This window comes from Larus michahellis, chromosome 1 (assembly GCF_964199755.1).
Source record: "Larus michahellis chromosome 1, bLarMic1.1, whole genome shotgun sequence".
Lineage (NCBI taxonomy): Eukaryota > Metazoa > Chordata > Aves > Charadriiformes > Laridae > Larus > Larus michahellis.
This window is the reverse complement of record NC_133896.1, coordinates 201,500,713-201,518,900: the sequence shown is the minus strand read 5'-3', so window position 1 is coordinate 201,518,900 and position 18,188 is coordinate 201,500,713. Positions and strand designations below refer to the sequence as shown.

General features: G+C 36.7%; 1 protein-coding gene across 5 annotated transcripts in view; it reads right to left on the bottom strand.

Annotated features, from left to right (window-relative positions):
• Positions 1 to 540: 540 nt before the first annotated feature.
• Positions 541 to 18,188, bottom strand: part of SACS (sacsin molecular chaperone) — a 65,011-nt gene continuing 47,363 nt past the window's right edge. For 2 of the 5 annotated variants that reach the window (XM_074569210.1, XM_074569221.1), the window contains 3 exons: positions 17,303 to 17,394; positions 14,681 to 14,707; positions 541 to 13,290 (listed from right to left, as the gene is read on the bottom strand). In XM_074569210.1, the coding sequence (XP_074425311.1) occupies positions 1,727 to 13,290; positions 14,681 to 14,707; positions 17,303 to 17,394 (11,683 nt within the window). In that variant the 3' untranslated portion in view covers positions 541 to 1,726. Of the gene's footprint in view, positions 13,291 to 14,680; positions 14,708 to 17,302; positions 17,395 to 18,188 lie in introns of those variants that run through there. The other 3 variants (XM_074569231.1, XM_074569240.1, XM_074569250.1) reach the window with 2 other exon arrangements.

The following is an 18,188-nucleotide window of genomic DNA, read 5'->3' as shown; positions in this document are numbered from 1 at the left end:
AAGAAGTTGTGTATTGACCTATATAAAAGAAAGCATGAAATAACAGGTAAATTTAGTCTACTTTATAAAACCAAAACATATCAGACTGAAATACATGTTTGCATTTTTCTTTATTAAAATTATGGCACTTAATAGCAGAAATAATAGGGCTTCACAATCAGAAGCAGTATCGTTTTCCAAACATCACGTTTCTTCCCACTACAATTTGCAAGATTTTTCAGAAGAGAACAAGCCCTTTATAATTTGCACAAAACTGGAGAAGCCTTCACCATGATTTTTTATTTTTGGATTACAACACTATGGCAGCTTTATCAGCCCTGCAAGCTCATTGTTGTTTATTATCCTTTGTATTCTGTAGGTTAAATTACAGATTCACTGTGCTGTCAAGTAAACAACTGTAATAGCATGTCACTGGAAAATGTTTAACATTTATGTTAAATGTGGCTGATCCAGCAAAGAAAAATCCTTCCATTTAGCATTATCCTCCCATATTTTTTTAATTTTTTTTTATTATTTTTTTATTTTTTTTTTTTTACAAATAGCTAACATTGAACATATTGCATGACATTACCAAAAGTATTACAAACTATAAAAGAAAAGAGTGTGAACTAAAAATCAGACTTCTCTAGGGCTGTAGTGAACAACAAAATAAAGAGCATTACATTGCAGCACCTTTAAACATGTAACAAAAACCAGTGTTCAGTGTACACCAAAAATGGGTTACTGAATTGTACTATTATCAATGTTTGTTTGTGGAAAAATATATATATATATGTACACACACAAAGGCACACAACACACAGGAAAAAAAAAAGGAAACTCAAACATTTAGACATCCAAAAACTGAGTTTGGTGTTCAAAAAAAAATAAATCATCAAACACCATATAATAATGTTCACCAATTTTATATCATCCACATGCATTTTTCATTAAACAAAAGATGACAGGCTCTAGAAAAAAAGTAAATTAAATACTTAATTATTTTATAATAAAGTAAATGCAATCAATGCATGACATGAAGTTGCATGTTTCATCAAGTATCATTATTCAGCATTAAAATAATTGTACCAGTTCAGAGGTACTAAACAATCCTTTAAATGCTCACAATGTGATGCTGCAGCAAATTTATAATCAGATCCAGCTGATAAGAGTATTACTTTGAGTGACACAAACGTCCACAGAACACAAAAGACTACAGAAACGCCTTGGAGCACTACCTCCAAAGTTATTTTAATTTGCATCCCACCTTCCTTCCCATTTCATAGTATGTCCAGTCTTAAGATTATTACACTGAAAGCTGACATTACCATTTTGGAAACATTATATTAAATGCAATAAAAATCTAATAAGGAGTTATAATTACAGGCTTCATCTAACAGAAAGCTAAGCTTTGGTTATATAAAGTGCAGTTTAATAATATGCCAATTAATTACAATATTGTATATACAGCTAATTTTTGCAGCTCAGTTTCCTTGCAAATTTTAAAAAATATTCAGGTTTTACAGTTTGCTTATACAGCAGGCTCAGTTAAAAAAAAAACCTCCTGTTTAAATAAATTTCAGTTCCAAGTACTTCAGTACCCTCCACCTTTGTGCACTATGCTTCTGAACTGCTTGGCAATGTGCAACCTCTTGGACGTCTGGTGATCTGCACAATCGCATTTGTATCCCGTCACATGAAATACCTACGCTCTTGACAAAACAGCTGCCTAACCTCTTCAAATCACTTAGACTTTTTGTTGTATAAAGTTCTCGAGTTTTATTATGATACAAGCAGTACATTCCATCACTCTCATCGCAACTTCTGAAGTAAACCTATCATTGGGAATCTGCGGAAAAGGAAGTAAGTCAGGATACCTAGTTTTTAAGCTGTCTACTCCATAAGCTTCCAATGTCTGAACATCATTTGTAAGCCCTTCAAGTTGCTGACTATATTCCTCTATTTTTTGTGCAAGGGCTGCTGGTTTTACATCTTTGTCTGATTTGCCCTTCACAGCGTAGTCAGCTGCAATCAAGGCTAGTTTAGTAGAAAGGTAGCATTTAAAGCATACCCACTCATTGGCATTTTTATGAAGGTCGTTTCTTGCAGCTGAAAAGTTAGCTCGGGCCTGCCTAAGCCATCGACGTGCCTCTACAGGATTGCCAACAGACCTGAACGTAGGTGGGACAAAAAAGCGTTGCGAGTGAGATGATGGCCCCGTGGAAGATGGACACTTTTCTTTATACTGTTGCCTTTCAGATTTGTGGCTTGTTGCTTCTTGATTCCATGAAGTATAAAATCTCTGAAACGAAAATTTATCTGACTGAAATCGAGAAGCAGAGGATGAAAATGGTCTTCTTGAGGCTCTGTCCATATTTTGATCCATAAAGGCCTGTTTTTCTAGCCTGTTAATCTCATTCTGTAAATGTTTGAAAACTTCATTAGCTATATCAAGATTCTCTGCATTTTTATCTGGGTGCCATTTAAGATACAGCCTCCTAATAATCTTTTTTCTTTCAGATTCTGGAAGCTTCCAAGCCTGTTCAATCACAGATGTTACTTCTCTTAATATTTCTGGCAATGAGTTTGACTTTATCTTTTTTGGAGAATGATGTTTTGAGGACATTGTCTTGTGGCTCTCTCTACCAGCAAAGAGAGGTGGAATAGACCTCGGTCCATGTGCTGGAAATTCTGTAGGACTGGTTGGGGTAGAAGGTGTGCTATCCCTGCTTTGAGAACTTTCCTCCGGTCTTGAAAATTTGTACAAGTCAAGAGAGCTCACTATTTTATATTCACTATATCCAATATCAATCTGGTAAATCTTCCCTAGAAAACCGGGACTTTCATCATCTTCCCTTTCTACTTCTTGCACAATGATTGCATAGGTGTAAGTTGGTTGATATGATCCATATATATCACCACCTTCAGCATCAACAAGGTAACCAACATATTCACCAGGGTAAAATACATTCATTGGATCCATAAGCAGCGTATAGTGAATTTCAGCCGGTATAGGAGTGCCAGGTGTTGGTAGTTCAAGTTTTGATGGCTCAGAAGAGTCGTACTTCACTCCTAAGCTGTCAAGCTTCTCACTGATCCGGTAAATATCATTACAACCCAGCATGGCAATTAAGTACGAGGTATCCGAAATCAGGTTGTCAGTTGCAGATTTTAAGGTCATGGCTAACGCCAACAGGAAATTTATGTCTTTGCTGTCAGAATGCTGTATGTAAAGCAATATTACTGCATTTCCATATCTCTTCAGGAAAGCAAATGTTTCGCTTTTGCTGTGGGGAATAGGAGCAAAACCTTTAACTCTTAATGTCGTTTGCAGCTTCTCAAAACAGGAAACTTTCAAACCTTCTCGCAAAGCTTTGCAAAGTCTTACTGCTTTTTCTTCATTAGCTAAAAAAGCATTGTCATTTTCATGCTTCATAATCCTAATGAGTCCCGTGATGAATTGTTCCGAGGACAACAGTAACTGTAACCTTCCCTGCAAAGAACATAATGCTCCAAACTGACAAATTTTGGGAGACTCTTCATCCAATTGTTCTTCAAGAATACTGCTAAGTAAGCGAGGCCTCAGTTTCTGAGGGAATAACATTATCAATTTAGTGTGAAAACCATGGTCTTTGCCTAAGTAACACTGGCTAAGATCAACAAGCATTTGCACACCAATGTTACCCTGGATTCTGCTTTTGTAGTGAGGTGCATCGTCAAAAACTAAGATACTAGACTTCACCAACCTACCATCTTGACTCGGAAGGTAAAGGGGAAAATCCCTCATATTCTCAAGGTCATTCCTAACCTTGACAGAATCATTCTGAAGACTTTTGAACAGGCCAGAAACTACTCTTTTAACTGTGCGCATTTCATTAGGATCCAATTGCTTTCCTTCAGAGTTCTTGAATATGCGACCTAGAACTTCAACATACTGCTTTGTTGAAATAATATCTTCAGTACCCAAATGTTTAAATAACTGATGGAAAGTACCAAGTTCTAAAGGAAGTTTGTAAAGATAAGGTTTAAAATCAGATTCATACTCAAGGTTTATTACCACCTCCTCAGGCTTAAGGAGCTTCCAACCTTCTTCCACCATTACAAAAGAAACTCCTCGAAGCTGAAAGCGGAATTCCCTTTTCTCTGTACTAAGAAATTCGTAAATGCTTCTTAGGACCTTGGCCCTAGTTTTCACCATGTCCTCATCCAAAGTTGTTATATTGCATATGTTCCTGCAGTTATTGATAACTTTGTCCAGGGGAGGGTCCAAATTAACATTCAGCATAGTTAAAACTTGCTCGAGTTGTTCTTGCGCACCAAGACTACTTCCCTCTTGCTCTTTGATGTTTAAAGGTGTTGCTTTCTCAGGAAGAATGGGACATGAAGTCCACAGCAACTGCAACACATCAGTCTGTTTGAATTTAGGATTCACCTGTGCCCCGTTGAATCGTATAAGAGGAAGCGTCCCATTAACTTCTTGATACTGAGGGTGAAATCTAACAAATTCTGCTGGAGCTCGTTCAGGGCACAGAAAAGGAATTAATGACAATTCTTTCAGAAAATTTCCTGACAAAAGGTCAGTTCTTTCTTGAAATATGTGATGAAGGAGGACATCGACAGTATTCTGTAGTGTTTCTTTAGACCAGTTTTCTGTATTCGCTCGCATGCTGATCTCCTTAGCAAACTGTAATAACTGTTGCTGTGAAATGATGAATTTCAATCCGATATGTCGTAGAAAAGTTACCCACGATGGAAGGAATGCAGCTTGGTTTTTCGGTTTTGTAAGTTGCTCTAGTTTCTTAAAAAAATCCTGAGGTATAAAGAATTTTTCAGCAAGCATAACTTCAAAGACTTTTACAGTCCTGTCATAAAAATATTTTGCAGGTTTTAATCTATTGCTTGCATCATGAATGATCAAAATGCTTTCAAGCTTTTCAAACAGCTGTTCTTTCATTTCTGAAGCTTCTTCAATGCTAGTTAGCCTATTCTTTAAGTAGATCAAGTGTTCTAATTTTGCATCGTAAGACAGATTTTCAATTTTTGGCAAAAGATGTTTCAAGTACACTTCAAGATCATCCACAGAGACACAGCCAAGCACAGTATACAAGTCTGTCAAATGAACCTTCTCTTCAAGAAAAGCTGATGAAGTTGACTGTGTCCATCTGTCTACTTCTACTGATGGGATGTTTTTTGTGAGTACGTAACACGTCCCGTATTTTGAAATGCTGATGTATCGGCCACTAATCGATTTATAACATGGAAGAGACTTTAAAATTTTAATGTCATCCTGAGATGTCAAATGACATAAATTGCAATTGAAGTACATTAAGAGAGCCTCAAAGTCACTTTCTGCTAACTTTTCAGTCCTGAAAGTTGATGTTTGTACCATATATTGTATGGCTTTCAGAATGCTTGAAGGATTATCTATATTTGCTGTACATCCTGACAACAAAGGCACTAAAGCACTGTCTTTGGAGCAGATTTTGTTCAATGCCAGCTGAATACAGCCTGTTTTCATTAAAGTATGAAAGACTTTATCACTCTGAGCATTTGGAAAAACAGCTATATGCATAATACTGAGAGGCAGCAGAACATCACACTCTGGCACAACAAGATGATTAGCTGAGACAGTAAACCTCACACCTGGGAGCAGTGTCCAGTCCTTCAAAGTTTCAACAACATCATCGAATTTTGCTTGCGTATCTTCTTGCTCTTCCTTAATGTTTATAGACTCACTAATAAAATGCCAGGCATTTTTTAGCCAAGATTCACTTGCGAAGTTTTCCTTCCATTTCATACAATTTCTAGTTTTATATTCTCTAGGCAACACAGATGATAACAATTCAGCAAAACTTCTGATATCAAAGACTTTCGCTACTTCACTGCTAAGTAAAATATTGTTGTATCTCAAATACAACGTGTTCATAAAGAGATCCTTACGAGATGGAATCAGTTCATGGTATGTTGTTAAGAACTTTGGTCGCTTCGAGTCAAAAATCTGCAAAACATTGTCAAGAGTAATAAGGAGTGGCAAGCCCTCAATTTGGATTTCACTTTCTTCCGCATCTTTAAAACAATAGTCAACCAGAAGTTTGAGACTATGGAAGAGTTTCAAATTTGTCTGCTGAAGACGACAGGGTAACTTTCCAATGTGGCAGTTAGAGTCTGGAAAAGAAAATGTCATCAAAAATGATCGGACATCAGCAGGTGTCACATAGGTGACAGGAATATCTGCATCTACCAAACAGTGGTAAAGATTTGCAGTTTCATCACAGTTATATACCAAATTAAATCCAATTTCTAAGAGTAAATGCTTCAGTCTGTAGACATTCTCAGCCACTGTCTTCCGCGTTGTGATGTTGTATTCTGTATTTTTGAGATGTTGCAATTCATCTTGTAGTAAATTGTCAAAGAATGGCCTGCCCTTGTTCACAGTAGACATGTTAACCCATGTGATGATAACAGCAGAATGCAAATCAGAACCATCAATATTTGGAGCTCGCATAACAGGTAAAAGGCGCTTCAGATCTTCATAAATGCAACTGTAAACTGCTTTCACTAAACAATACCAATCCGGCTGAATATCAAGTCTATTAACTGGAAAAAAGGATAAAAATTTTTTTAAAGTGTCTTTCACAACATGAACAGGTATGCTTTGCAGCACTGATACCGTAGGATCAGTGCCTGGAAAATACCGTTTCTTCAGCTGAATCAGCAGTTCAACATAGGCCGGTGCTATCAGCGCTGTCATTAGGCTACTATTCCAGTCACTTCTTACTCCAACGCCGTTATCATCACGCCACAGATTTCTTCTTGCAGAATCCAGAGCAAAGTGTCCATTCACATGAAAAGGCAATCCAGTTTCTAATGATAATGGTAAGAAACAGAACGCTCTGTGGGGTTTTTTGTAATTATGAGTAATGCAAGCTGCTACCCCGCCACGTGGAAAAAGAGTAATGTCCTCATTCTTGTGGGCTGAAACCACGCTTTTGGATACCTTTTCCATGGCAGAAAAGCCCGACCTGTTACAAATTAACCAAGTTGTAAGATTTCCTTCAGAGTCTTCAGTATCCATTGTGTAAGTAATCTGCTGCACAGGTATTTCACTTAGCTGCTTTTTTTTAGTTACACTGTCAATTACAGATGCATGGAATTGCTTTCGTTTCAGTCTGTCTCCATCAGTGATTTTGCCTTGTACAGAATACAACACATTCAGTGCTCCTGTTGTTTTTTCTATTTCACAAATAGAAATTTTTTCCATATGGTTCAAAAACATTAAGAGTTCTGCTCCATCTGTACGCAGCTTATCTAAAAGGTTCTGGACCATTCTATCTGAGCATGGAACTGAGGAAATTTCTGATACTTTTGCCATTTCTCCATTTCGAAGAGGAAACCTAAACATTGTGCAGTTATCCAGTTTAAAGTGATTTCCTAAGTAGAGGTCCAGTACATCTGAGAACTGTGTTCTGAAATCTGCATCTAAATCTCTAAACATACGGCCAGGACTGGTTGATGTTGATCCTGGTGCATATCTAGCATGAGGATCAAAAATACAAAGTATGTCGTTGCCAGATATGAAAGAAGGGCAATCAGTAATGTGATAAACAGAATTGAAACCTATACCATATTGTCCAGTTTTACAGGGATTTCCTACTTTTGTACCTTTTCCAAGGTTCTGAATCCCTCGAATATCATCTTCTGTAAAAGGCTGATTGTTGTAAACACAGAGTGCTGGTCCTTGAAGTGGTGCCCATTTCTCATCAAATATTCTATCGGCTGGATGCTGCCTAGGATCAAACACAAAACAGATCTCTGTAGCTTTTGCATCATCTGCATTCTGAAGGAGCTCTTTCAGCATTTCTTTTTCTGAAGGGTAGGCATTAAGAATGCTTTTAATTCTACTTGTCAACTTTTCTTTCTGGCCAAATTCTGTTCCAAGGGTAGTAAAGCAGATATTGGATGCGTATCTTTCTAAAGCTTTATGGCGTTTTGGTATTGCTCCAAGCTTTACTGCAACTTCTCTTGGAATATCGCCATGACAATATTTAACAGTTGTGTCTTTAACTTTAATCCATGGGCAGTCATTGTAACACAAAGATTTTGCAGGCAGAAGTGCAAGACGAGTATCGGGTAACAAAATCTCACCATACTTTCTCTCACAAAATTCCTGCTTCTTCTCTCTAATGAGGCCCCATATTCCTTCACTAATTATTCTCCTGCAAAGCTGAAAGTTGTCTTCTGTTAGTTGTTTGGTCCCTCTTTCCTGATCTATTAATTCCAGAACTACAGCAAAATCTTCAACTGTAAAAGCCTGTCTTACACCCACACTTTCAAATAGCTCACGGAAACTATTTTTATATTTATTAGGCAACTGATAGAGGTAGGGTGCCGCTTCAAAATTCAAATGAAAAGACACTTTTGTTGGATCAACATACACATTCTCAACCAGAATAAAACTACAGTTTGTCAGTTGTTCAATTATCATAGCTTTTGTCGATTCGTTCTGTAACATTGCTTCATGTAGATATTTGTAACAAGCATTAGTGATATTTTCTTGATATAATGTGATTCCATCAAATGACTTTGCAACTTCTTCTAACTGATTTATGACCAAATTAACAGCTGGTTTCTTCAGTAAACCTAAAAATTCTTTAACAGCTAATGACAAAGCACCACAACCTTTAAAGGAGTGGGAATTCTCATTAAGAATTGGTTGCATTAGGCAAACTGTATCTTGATGATCAGCAGTGAAAAGATCAGTTGCTGAAAACATTGCTTCAGGCTCAAAATCACTGCCTTTCCAGTGCAGTGAGAAGCCCGCTGGTTTGCTAAGGAAAGGAAGGAAAGGGATGGTTTGACATTTTGCAGCAAATTCTTTAGCTCTAGGGTCCCTAGATTTTAGTTTTTCATCAATAAGACTCAATATAATGCTGCTTCTAAGACAAGCTGCAGCATGATCAGTCTTGTTAATTTCGGCTACTGACTCTGCACGTTCTATCAGATCTTCCCATAAAATATCATCTTTAGCCATTCCCAACTGAACAAGTTTAATCAAAATAACTGGGTTAAGATAATCCTGAGTGGTGCCATAAGGAAATCTTCCATCTTCAGCATCATATAACTTTGCAACTCTTCCTTCAGGATGGATCAGTCTGGATGGTGTAACTAATGGATGTCCGTCCAATGAACAGGGAATACATGGAGTAACACGAAGAATTCCTGAGAACTCCTCAACCTTTTCATTGAGAACATAACGCATCAAAGGATCACGCAGCTCTGCGTCAATCTCCTGAACATTAGGGAAAAATACCTCAGAAAAGAACTGTTTCTCAGAGTAAGTGTTCTCCAATAATATGTATTTGCATCCCGCTTCTTCAAATCCTGTCTTTACCCAGGACGGGAGATCTACAGCACACAGATTTTTGGAACCAGTTTTTTTAAGGTACTTCAGAAAGATCTTAAAGGCCGACGGTCCAACATCTGGTCGTTTCAGTATAGAGTCATCTAAAAACCTTACATTCTTCATGGAAACCCAAGAGAAACCATCAGAAAACACTTTGATCCCTTCTTTGCTTTTCATGTGAGCTATGTCTTCATAAAATCCTTGACAAATAACAGAAAAATCATCATGAACTGAATCAGGGTCTGGCCACACTGCACAGTAACTGTAGTCAACCAGCTCGCCATTGATTGCCATGTCACGTAGAACACAAAGTGCTTCTATGTAGGCTTTTACAATAACATGCCTCATGAATACTGTATTCCATCTTCCTTTTGTGTCTGTTTTCCAGATCTCTTTCCGATTTGAAGTAACTGCAAAGCAGCCATTTATATGAAGAGGTAAGCCTGTTTTGATTCGTAGAGGTAAATAGCAGAATACTTCACCTATGTTGTTGCAATTAGGTTTCACAATCCACTTTTGATCCTGGGTTTCAGAGAGCAACACTCCTACTCCACCACAGGGAACAAGACCTAGTCTTCGTCCGCTTTCATGTAATGAAAATTTTAAAGCATCTCCAGTGTCCATGCAAGAACATATAAGCCATGTTGTTGAATCTACTGTTTTCTGTGGCAATTCATCAGCTGATCTTTTTATCTGTCCTGATTTAGCCATTTCAAAGAAAGAAGCTGGATCGTCTTCTGTACCTCTGAAAAGGGGAGACTGTAAATCAGCAATCCGTCTAAATACATGGTGAAATTCTTCTACTACTATCTGTAAGATACACGAGGACTTTGGCGTTTCAGTGGGATGCTTTTTATTACTGCTGTTGCAGACCTTCATGAGTTTAGCCGCTTCCTTTAAAACACTTACATTTGGGGCAGTCAAGGCTTTGGAAGAACACAGATTCTTTTTGATAGTGACAACATCTTGTGCCACCCCAGGATCATCTGCTTCAATTTTCAAGTATTTCAAAACCATTGAATTTACACTCTGGGCAAATATTATCAGTCTATGACCACAAATGCTAAATTCATCCACAAGAGAGTAAATGTCTGCTGTATTGTAACACGCATTGCTGACTTCGCTCACTTTAGCTTCCTGCTGAGTTCTAAAGGATAGCCTGAAAAGAGTTCCTTTGTAGCTGTAAGGAGATTCTACAGTCAGTGGCAGCTGGCAACCAAAAACTCCTATAAATGGCTTAAACTGATTGGGAAATTTTCGCAGCCTCTTCTGTTGTTTACTCCAGTTGATTTTGATCCCAGGGTTAGATTTATCTCTAATATGCTTACTGATATGGTTAACATTTGGATCAAACATAATCATGAACTCCCGGCTCAAAATAATGGGAACATCAGTGATATGATAGACAGAATTGAATCCCAGTCCAAATTTTCCTACTTTGTCAACTTCACTCCTTTTTAAAGACTCTCCTAATCGAGTTATATTTAGGAAATCGGAGTCAGAAAATTCAGAATTATTGAATGACCACAAAGCTGGACCATGACATGCTGCCATTCCTGGATCCAAAAGATTCTCTCTTATATCCATATTTCTTCTCATGTCAATCAGGAAATTACATTCTGTTGCATTGGCATCATCAGCATTTTGAAGAAGCTCTTTAAAGATATCTGAAATGGAAGGGTATTCTTCCAAAATGTTTTTAATTCTTACAGTCAGAGGCTCTCTTTGCCCAGATTGCTCAAACCCCATATTTTCTGGATTAATCAATCTTGTGCTAAGGCATGGGACATTTAACCACTCAGCGGTTTTCATTGGTATGTCTTCATGCACCAAAATTATTGGTTCAACAGAATCTTCAAGCAAATCGTTTAAGTCATCAACTTTGATATCACAGTAGCAGCACTCATGAATTGGCCTCATTGCAAGTTTATAAGGAATTTTTCCGCTGTATAGTGGCATGGGCGTATGCAGACTTGCAGGGATCTGATTGCTGTACAGCCACCTAATGATGCTCAGCATAATGTGAAGATTTTGTTTACTCTCTTGTTCTGAGAGAGACTGTTCACTTTTTAGATATATTTTCTGAATGACCATAGAAACATGGTCTGGTGTTAACTGCTCAATTGAACCACAACATATAAACAACTGGTGAAACTTTGCCATCGTTTTTGGCACGTAATGTAGATAAGGTTGGAGATCAAGATCAGGTACTGACTTTATTACTGCTTGTGTGAGGGAACAAAATGTTTTACCTGTCCAAACCCAGGGAAATTTCAGGGCTTTAAAAGCTTCTTTGCCTTCTTCTAGATGATCATGCATAAATCCATAGATCTCAAGCAAGATATGCTGAAATTGATAATAGTCCTCATCACTGAAGGTTTTAGAGCTGTGCCAATCAACCACCACCTTGAAATGTTTTAAGACTGCTTTTACGCTGGGCTTGGTGGGGATGCCGAGGGCTTTTTCAGTATCCAACAGCACATTTTCCACAAGGGGAACTGAGGAACCAACTAAAATTGCATGAGCTACATCACACATTTCCGGTGGTGAACACAGATTGCAATGATCTCCTTTCCAAACTAAGGACCCTGGATAATTTGGAGGTCTTTCCTTACATGCAGGGATCCATTTTATTTTTTTCAGCGCAGCTTTTGTTTCTGATGAGTGAAGCAGCGTATGGTTTTTGTTCAAAACCATCACGAGAGTTCTAGCTTTTCTTAACAGTAAATCATGATCGGTGCTAGAGTTAGCATGCAAACTTTCAATTTTATTTGCCACTCTCATAATATCACTTTCCTCGAGATTGGCCTCATTTTTCAAGCCTATTTGTCTCAGAGAATGAAGAATATCTGAAGATGTAAAAATAACAGGGGGGAAGCAAATTTCCTCCTCGGCATAGAACAAGTTTTGCAGAAGTTCTACCTCAGGATCAAAGAGCTCATTTGCTGACATTATCTTTTCCTGTGAAATCTTAATAAACTTTAATGATGTCAGCCAATCTATCACGTCTGTATTCTCATTTTTCAGAAAAGTCAGATTTTCAAGAACCCATTGCATTATCTGTGTTGTTTCGTCACTTGAATAAAAGTCACTTCTTATGTCTTGTATAACAAACTTCAAGCAATCTGTGCTCTTTAGCTGTTCTATTTTCAGCAGGTTAGCTAAGCGAATAGTAGCTTCATCGCTGCTGTCAATGATGGGAATAGAGAATCTTAGACCAGGAGGAATTTTGGCAGTGTGGTGTAACACCTTACTACCTTTTAGCGCAGTAAAAACAGGCACGCTTTCATCAGATGATTCTTCAATTTTTTTAAATATTAGCAATTCCTGAATAATTTTTCTCTCTTTTTCACTTGCATCAGTTAAACTAGCTAAGAATGCCCTAAGAGCATCTTTATGTGTCGACGGGAATGATGCAACCTGACTGCATAGTTTCTGTAAGGACATTTTTTCCATTATTTGTAAAACAGCACTTGGTAATGGTGGATGCACATATTTTTTTATAAGTGGATGCTGGATAGAAGTATCTAGCTTCTTAAGTACAACTCCACCAACTTTCAGAATAATATCAGCCAAGTATTCTGGGAGCTGAGTCTCAGATTCGTCTTCCAGAATGATAGGTGATGGATTCCTAAGTCTAACCAGTTCCACTGATGTTTGGTTTTCCTCCAGCAGCGTCTTGGGGATAAGCGGCATATCATCAAACACACTCAAGTCATCAGAAAAATGTATATATAGGTTCTTCCAGACCATCTTAAGCCAGGAAACTGATGGGTGATTTTTGTCTTCCAAACCTGGAAACCACTGTACCACAATGTCTCTGCCAGGCCACGTGCTATTCATAACTTCTTTAATGAGCCGGGCAAATCTTTCTGGGTTCAGAAGCTGCAGCTGAGTGCACGGCCTTCCTGAAATTATAGCAAAAGTGCAAAGCCATGAAAATCACTGAGCAGAGTTACATAACAAAATGCTTTTGGTTGAGGGCAGAAGGGAGAAAGAGGAGGAAAAAAAAAATAGAAAAAACCTAACTTGTGCCCTGCCTTTTCTTTTTGTGGAAAAAACTGTTAAATAAAACTGCAGATACCAGCTCCCCTTGCTTTTAGGAGTTAATTAAAAGCAAATACGTTCCATATTAGTATAAAAATAAATTGAAAGTGATTAATATGTTATCGCATTTGTTAGTTTGACACAAGAGTCCTCAGGCATACATAGCAACTATGGATTTACAATCAAAGTAGAAGCTTCAAACATTTTTTGCTTGGTTCTTTACACGACCTATCTGCCTAGCAGTAACTTAGAATCTAATCCATTATTTGTTTGTCTATAATTGCAAAGATGCAAATAGATTTGAAAGATAATTTATTAGATATAGCAAAGAGCAGCTCGGGTGCAAATGATCCTACACTAAAACAGATAAGCAACAAAACTCAGTTGTGCAAGGACTGCTAAAACTAAGTTTAGATGTATATACTTTTATACTTATTATTAAAGTCCTCACTAAAAGAAATATATGCTAACACTCGTGTCTTAATTATCATTAAGACAGCTTAAACTTAAGAACTACACAATGTCTAGGGGTAAGAAAATAGTACAGAATATAAAAATACCACTATCTCCCAACACCACCAAAAACAATGACAAAAATGTAAGCAAGGCATCTATTTGAATTTCAGATGTTTCTTCCATCTACATAGCACTGCCATTTTCTTAAAAGCAACAGTCCAATTAAATCCAATCTACAGTCCCTGCTCTGCTGGAAATCTATAGCAAGACATCCTTCAGAAAAAAATAGTTTTCATTTCACTTCATGCCTAGAGACCTACACATTCTGTTAGTTCCACTGAACAGAAAACACAAGTAAACACGGCAGCCTTGTGAAAGTGAGAAATACTTGCAGCAGTGAGCCAGCAAGATAAGAATCTACGTAAAAACTAAGCTTAAATCCCATTACTTGAGCACAGAGCTTTAGAAATACTGCTTTAAAATTTATACATGTGGAATATACATACTGGAGATCTTCCTACAGCATGGGAATTTATTTTAAAAAAGTATTAAAAAAAGAAAATATTGATCATTTCTGTGTAACATAGCTACAAGGTTTTCTTCATCAATATGTATTTTCCTCTCAACTGTATTTAGAGCTCTTTCATAACTATCTTTTCATAACTATCTTTTGGCAGCTCGATTTGGCAAGTTTTGTTTACAAGAAAGCTAGGGTAATGAAAATAGCTCATCACCAAATTCACACAAATATCAAGCTTCAATCCAAACCAATACATCTTCGGTTAACAACCATACCTGAAAATCCCCAGAGAAGCTGTTGGGCTAGAATATAATCAAAGCCATTTTTAGAAAACATCTTGCGAGTTACACATTAACATACTAAATATAGAAACAGTTATTAACTACCAAAATACAGTACACATTTTAGGAGAGAAAAAGTAAGATCTGGAAAGCATCCCATCTTCCCAAAGAAACAATTTCTTCCCAAAGAAAAAAGTTTCTATTTCTGCAACTGTATCAGGAATCTCTCTGATATCATTCCTACAGCTACGTAAGTAAAATTCTTAAAGAGGCAAAGTTTCAAAGCCTGCCAAGAACCCCTCGCATACTTTTTATTTATAATAATGTACAATTTTGATAGTAATGCAGCTGTATTTTACCATTATGCAAAATTTTGGGATGAAGAACAATTTAGGAGGAGGTAGAATAAAAGAGTGTTACAATCTTGCAAAGGATTATCTAAAAGTCTTTAGGCATTTCTAGAAGATTAAGAAGAACTATACTTGTCATATTCATTTACAAATGTATGTTCTTCTAATCAGTGAGAGGCATACTTCCAACCAAGAACAAGTTCCTACAGAAATGTCATTCAAAGAAACTGCCAGAGAAATAAGAGAGACAGGAGCAAGACCTCAAATGTGACCAAAAATCTTCCCAGGAACTAAAGAGGCAAGACAGACTTTGTTGCAACTCAGAGACCAAGACTGAAAATGAAGGAATGTCCTAGAAGAACTCAGTAAGGGATTGCTCTATAAATATATAGGGTGGGTTTTTTTCATTTTAGTCACGTCTGCTTTTTCTGTTTAAGATGTATTCAAGCATATCGTCTGTCAAACCTCTATTTTGCTTTGCTCTGTTTTTTAATTTAAGCATGGTTTTGACTGCTTTGTGACATTCACTTGGAGAAAATTATCTAGGACAATACATCTTAAAAGCCAATTTAAGATATCATCATGAGGAACTGGCATTATTCAAAGCGAAGATTCCTGCCTTCCATAAAAATTTTCATCCATCTGATCTTACTGTGGCTGTCTTGATCCTGTTCTTTTAAAGTCCCAGCAATTACTACTCAACAGTAGTTCTTTATGGTTCTATCCCAGATTATGAATATCCACTGTTTGAATACACGATTTAAAGTAGTCATTACTTTCAACAATTTATAGTCTGTATTAAAACAAAACAAAATAAATTAAAAACAGTACCAGGGGAAATTAAGAGTAAAAAATAATTAAAACAAGCATATTCTACTGCAACAATAGACATAACACCCATCATATAATATGGCCATAAGGCTTGACAATTCTGCTTTTCAGAAAAAAGTTTTTCTTTGTAGTAGTTTCAGACTTGCTCTTCTTCATATTCAAAGAAAGTCCCAGCACTGATTTAATATCTTTTAAACAATTTATAATATTTTAAATATCCACATTATTTACCCTGTGCAACAAGTTACTCCCAATTCTTTCAGTTTTTTCCTAGATGCTCTGCCATACTTTAAAATTTTATCATCTTAGCTTTTCTATTGTATTTTATAACGAAGTAATTATCAAACCACAGAGAAAGGAGTAAGTTTCCAACTGAACAGGAAGAACAATAAACATAGAACTTATAAAGGAGTGAAGCGTAAAGAAAGTCAGAATACAGACTGAACAAATACAGACTGTGACTGAATGACTGAAGACCATGATAAATGGTATCAAGAAAAGCAAATGAACACAATGATTTACAGTATTCTATGCCTGGTCCTAATGGCCTCAGTCTAAAAAACCATTCTGATAAATGGAGCAATTTAAAAAAAAGAAGAGAGACAAGGATCTTTTTCTGAAAGGCACATTTTCTAGACATTGAAGAATAAGACAGCTCACCATATACTATTTAAAAATAAGCTGGAGTGACTTCTTTGCATCATGTTTACAGAAAAAGACTTCTGAGACTCAAACTTACCGATCAAATGCATAATGAAACACAAGGGTGCAAAGGTAAATACAGACAAACGCTGAGTAGAAAAGAGGCAAAAAAACTTAAATCTGAGGGCTGTTAAACATAGATGCAGCAAACTTCTTCACCAAGTCTTTTGATCAAGATTGGAAGTATTTCAGTAGGTCCACATTGACACAACCATAAGCTATGAAATAAGCCTCAGGGAACACTTGATGAAATTACATGGTCTACAGTACGCTTGAGGCTAGACGCTTAAACTAGTTTCGTCTGGTTTTAAAAAGACACACTGATGTGATCACTTGCGATTGTGAGACAAGAAATGATCCACAATACCAAAACCATGACATAGATACTGCAGATACTACAAACACAACACAGAATTCAGACTGTTTTAAGTGGAGGAATGCTATTTACACAAAATTACTGAACCTTGAATACATGCTTTACTAAGTGAATATCTATTCTTTTACTGCAATTTTTCATCCTCCTTCCATTGCCTTTTTATTAATTTGTAATTTTCATTTGTGTCATTTCCAATTCAAACAACATAGTCTATTTTAAACATATTTTTTTAGACGACCTATTTATTTATGTGAACTCAGTTTCAAAAAAGACATCGCTTTAAGCTTGGATTTAGAACCAGTCTGTTCAACTATTAGCAATCTGTTTCACTATAGGAGAATACAAAAGAGATATTACCTCGGCTTTTGGCAGCTTCTTTCAAAGCAGCTAGAACCTCAGGCTTCAGGTCATCAGAAAGTAACCTTCCTTCCAGGCCAGGAAAGAGTGACCTAAGCACACCACGCACACAAAAAAAAAAAAAAAAACAAACAACAAAACCAACACAAAAAAAACCCAACAAAAAACAAAACACACGTTAGCAAAGCATCTAATTTATTTTATGTTGCTGCATAGGAATTACCACCACAGTAATCATCATGGTAGGACAATCACATGCAAAACAGTTGCTTACATATGCAGAACAGGGCTTTCCGTGGGCCTTTTCTTATAAATGAGAAAATCATATGTTTAGAAGCAGAGGGTAGTAAGAAATTAAAAACTGTTATTAGAAAGTTATTGTCATCTATTTGTATTCTAACAAAAAGAAAATAGCACCCACTATTCTATGTCTCTTAAAGGTTCTATTTGAAAGCATACTAAAAATACAACATGTAATTCTAGGACCTCAAAAGAGCTGTGGATTCCGAGAGATGTGCAGACAGCGGTTAAGATCATTATAGACAAGAGTCAGTCTCATCCTGCCCATCCCTCCCCTTCCTTTATGTTAGCACTTAAAACTAAATAATTTTTCTGAGCTTTGGTCTTCCTGAAATGAAAAATAACTATCTAGCTTAATTCTGACAGCAGACACGTCAGTTATACATAAACCAACACAGAATCTTTCTTGTTCTTCCACAGGTGTTAACAGAAAGAAATTCATAAGAGCTTATTTCAGCTTTTTAAGAAGGCTCCAAATTTGAATATGCAAAGAGCCAAACTCTCAAGTTTAAAGTGTTTTAAAACATCTAGCATAAGTCATTTATCACATTTATAACATTAGAATTAAAAATAATTACTGAAGGCA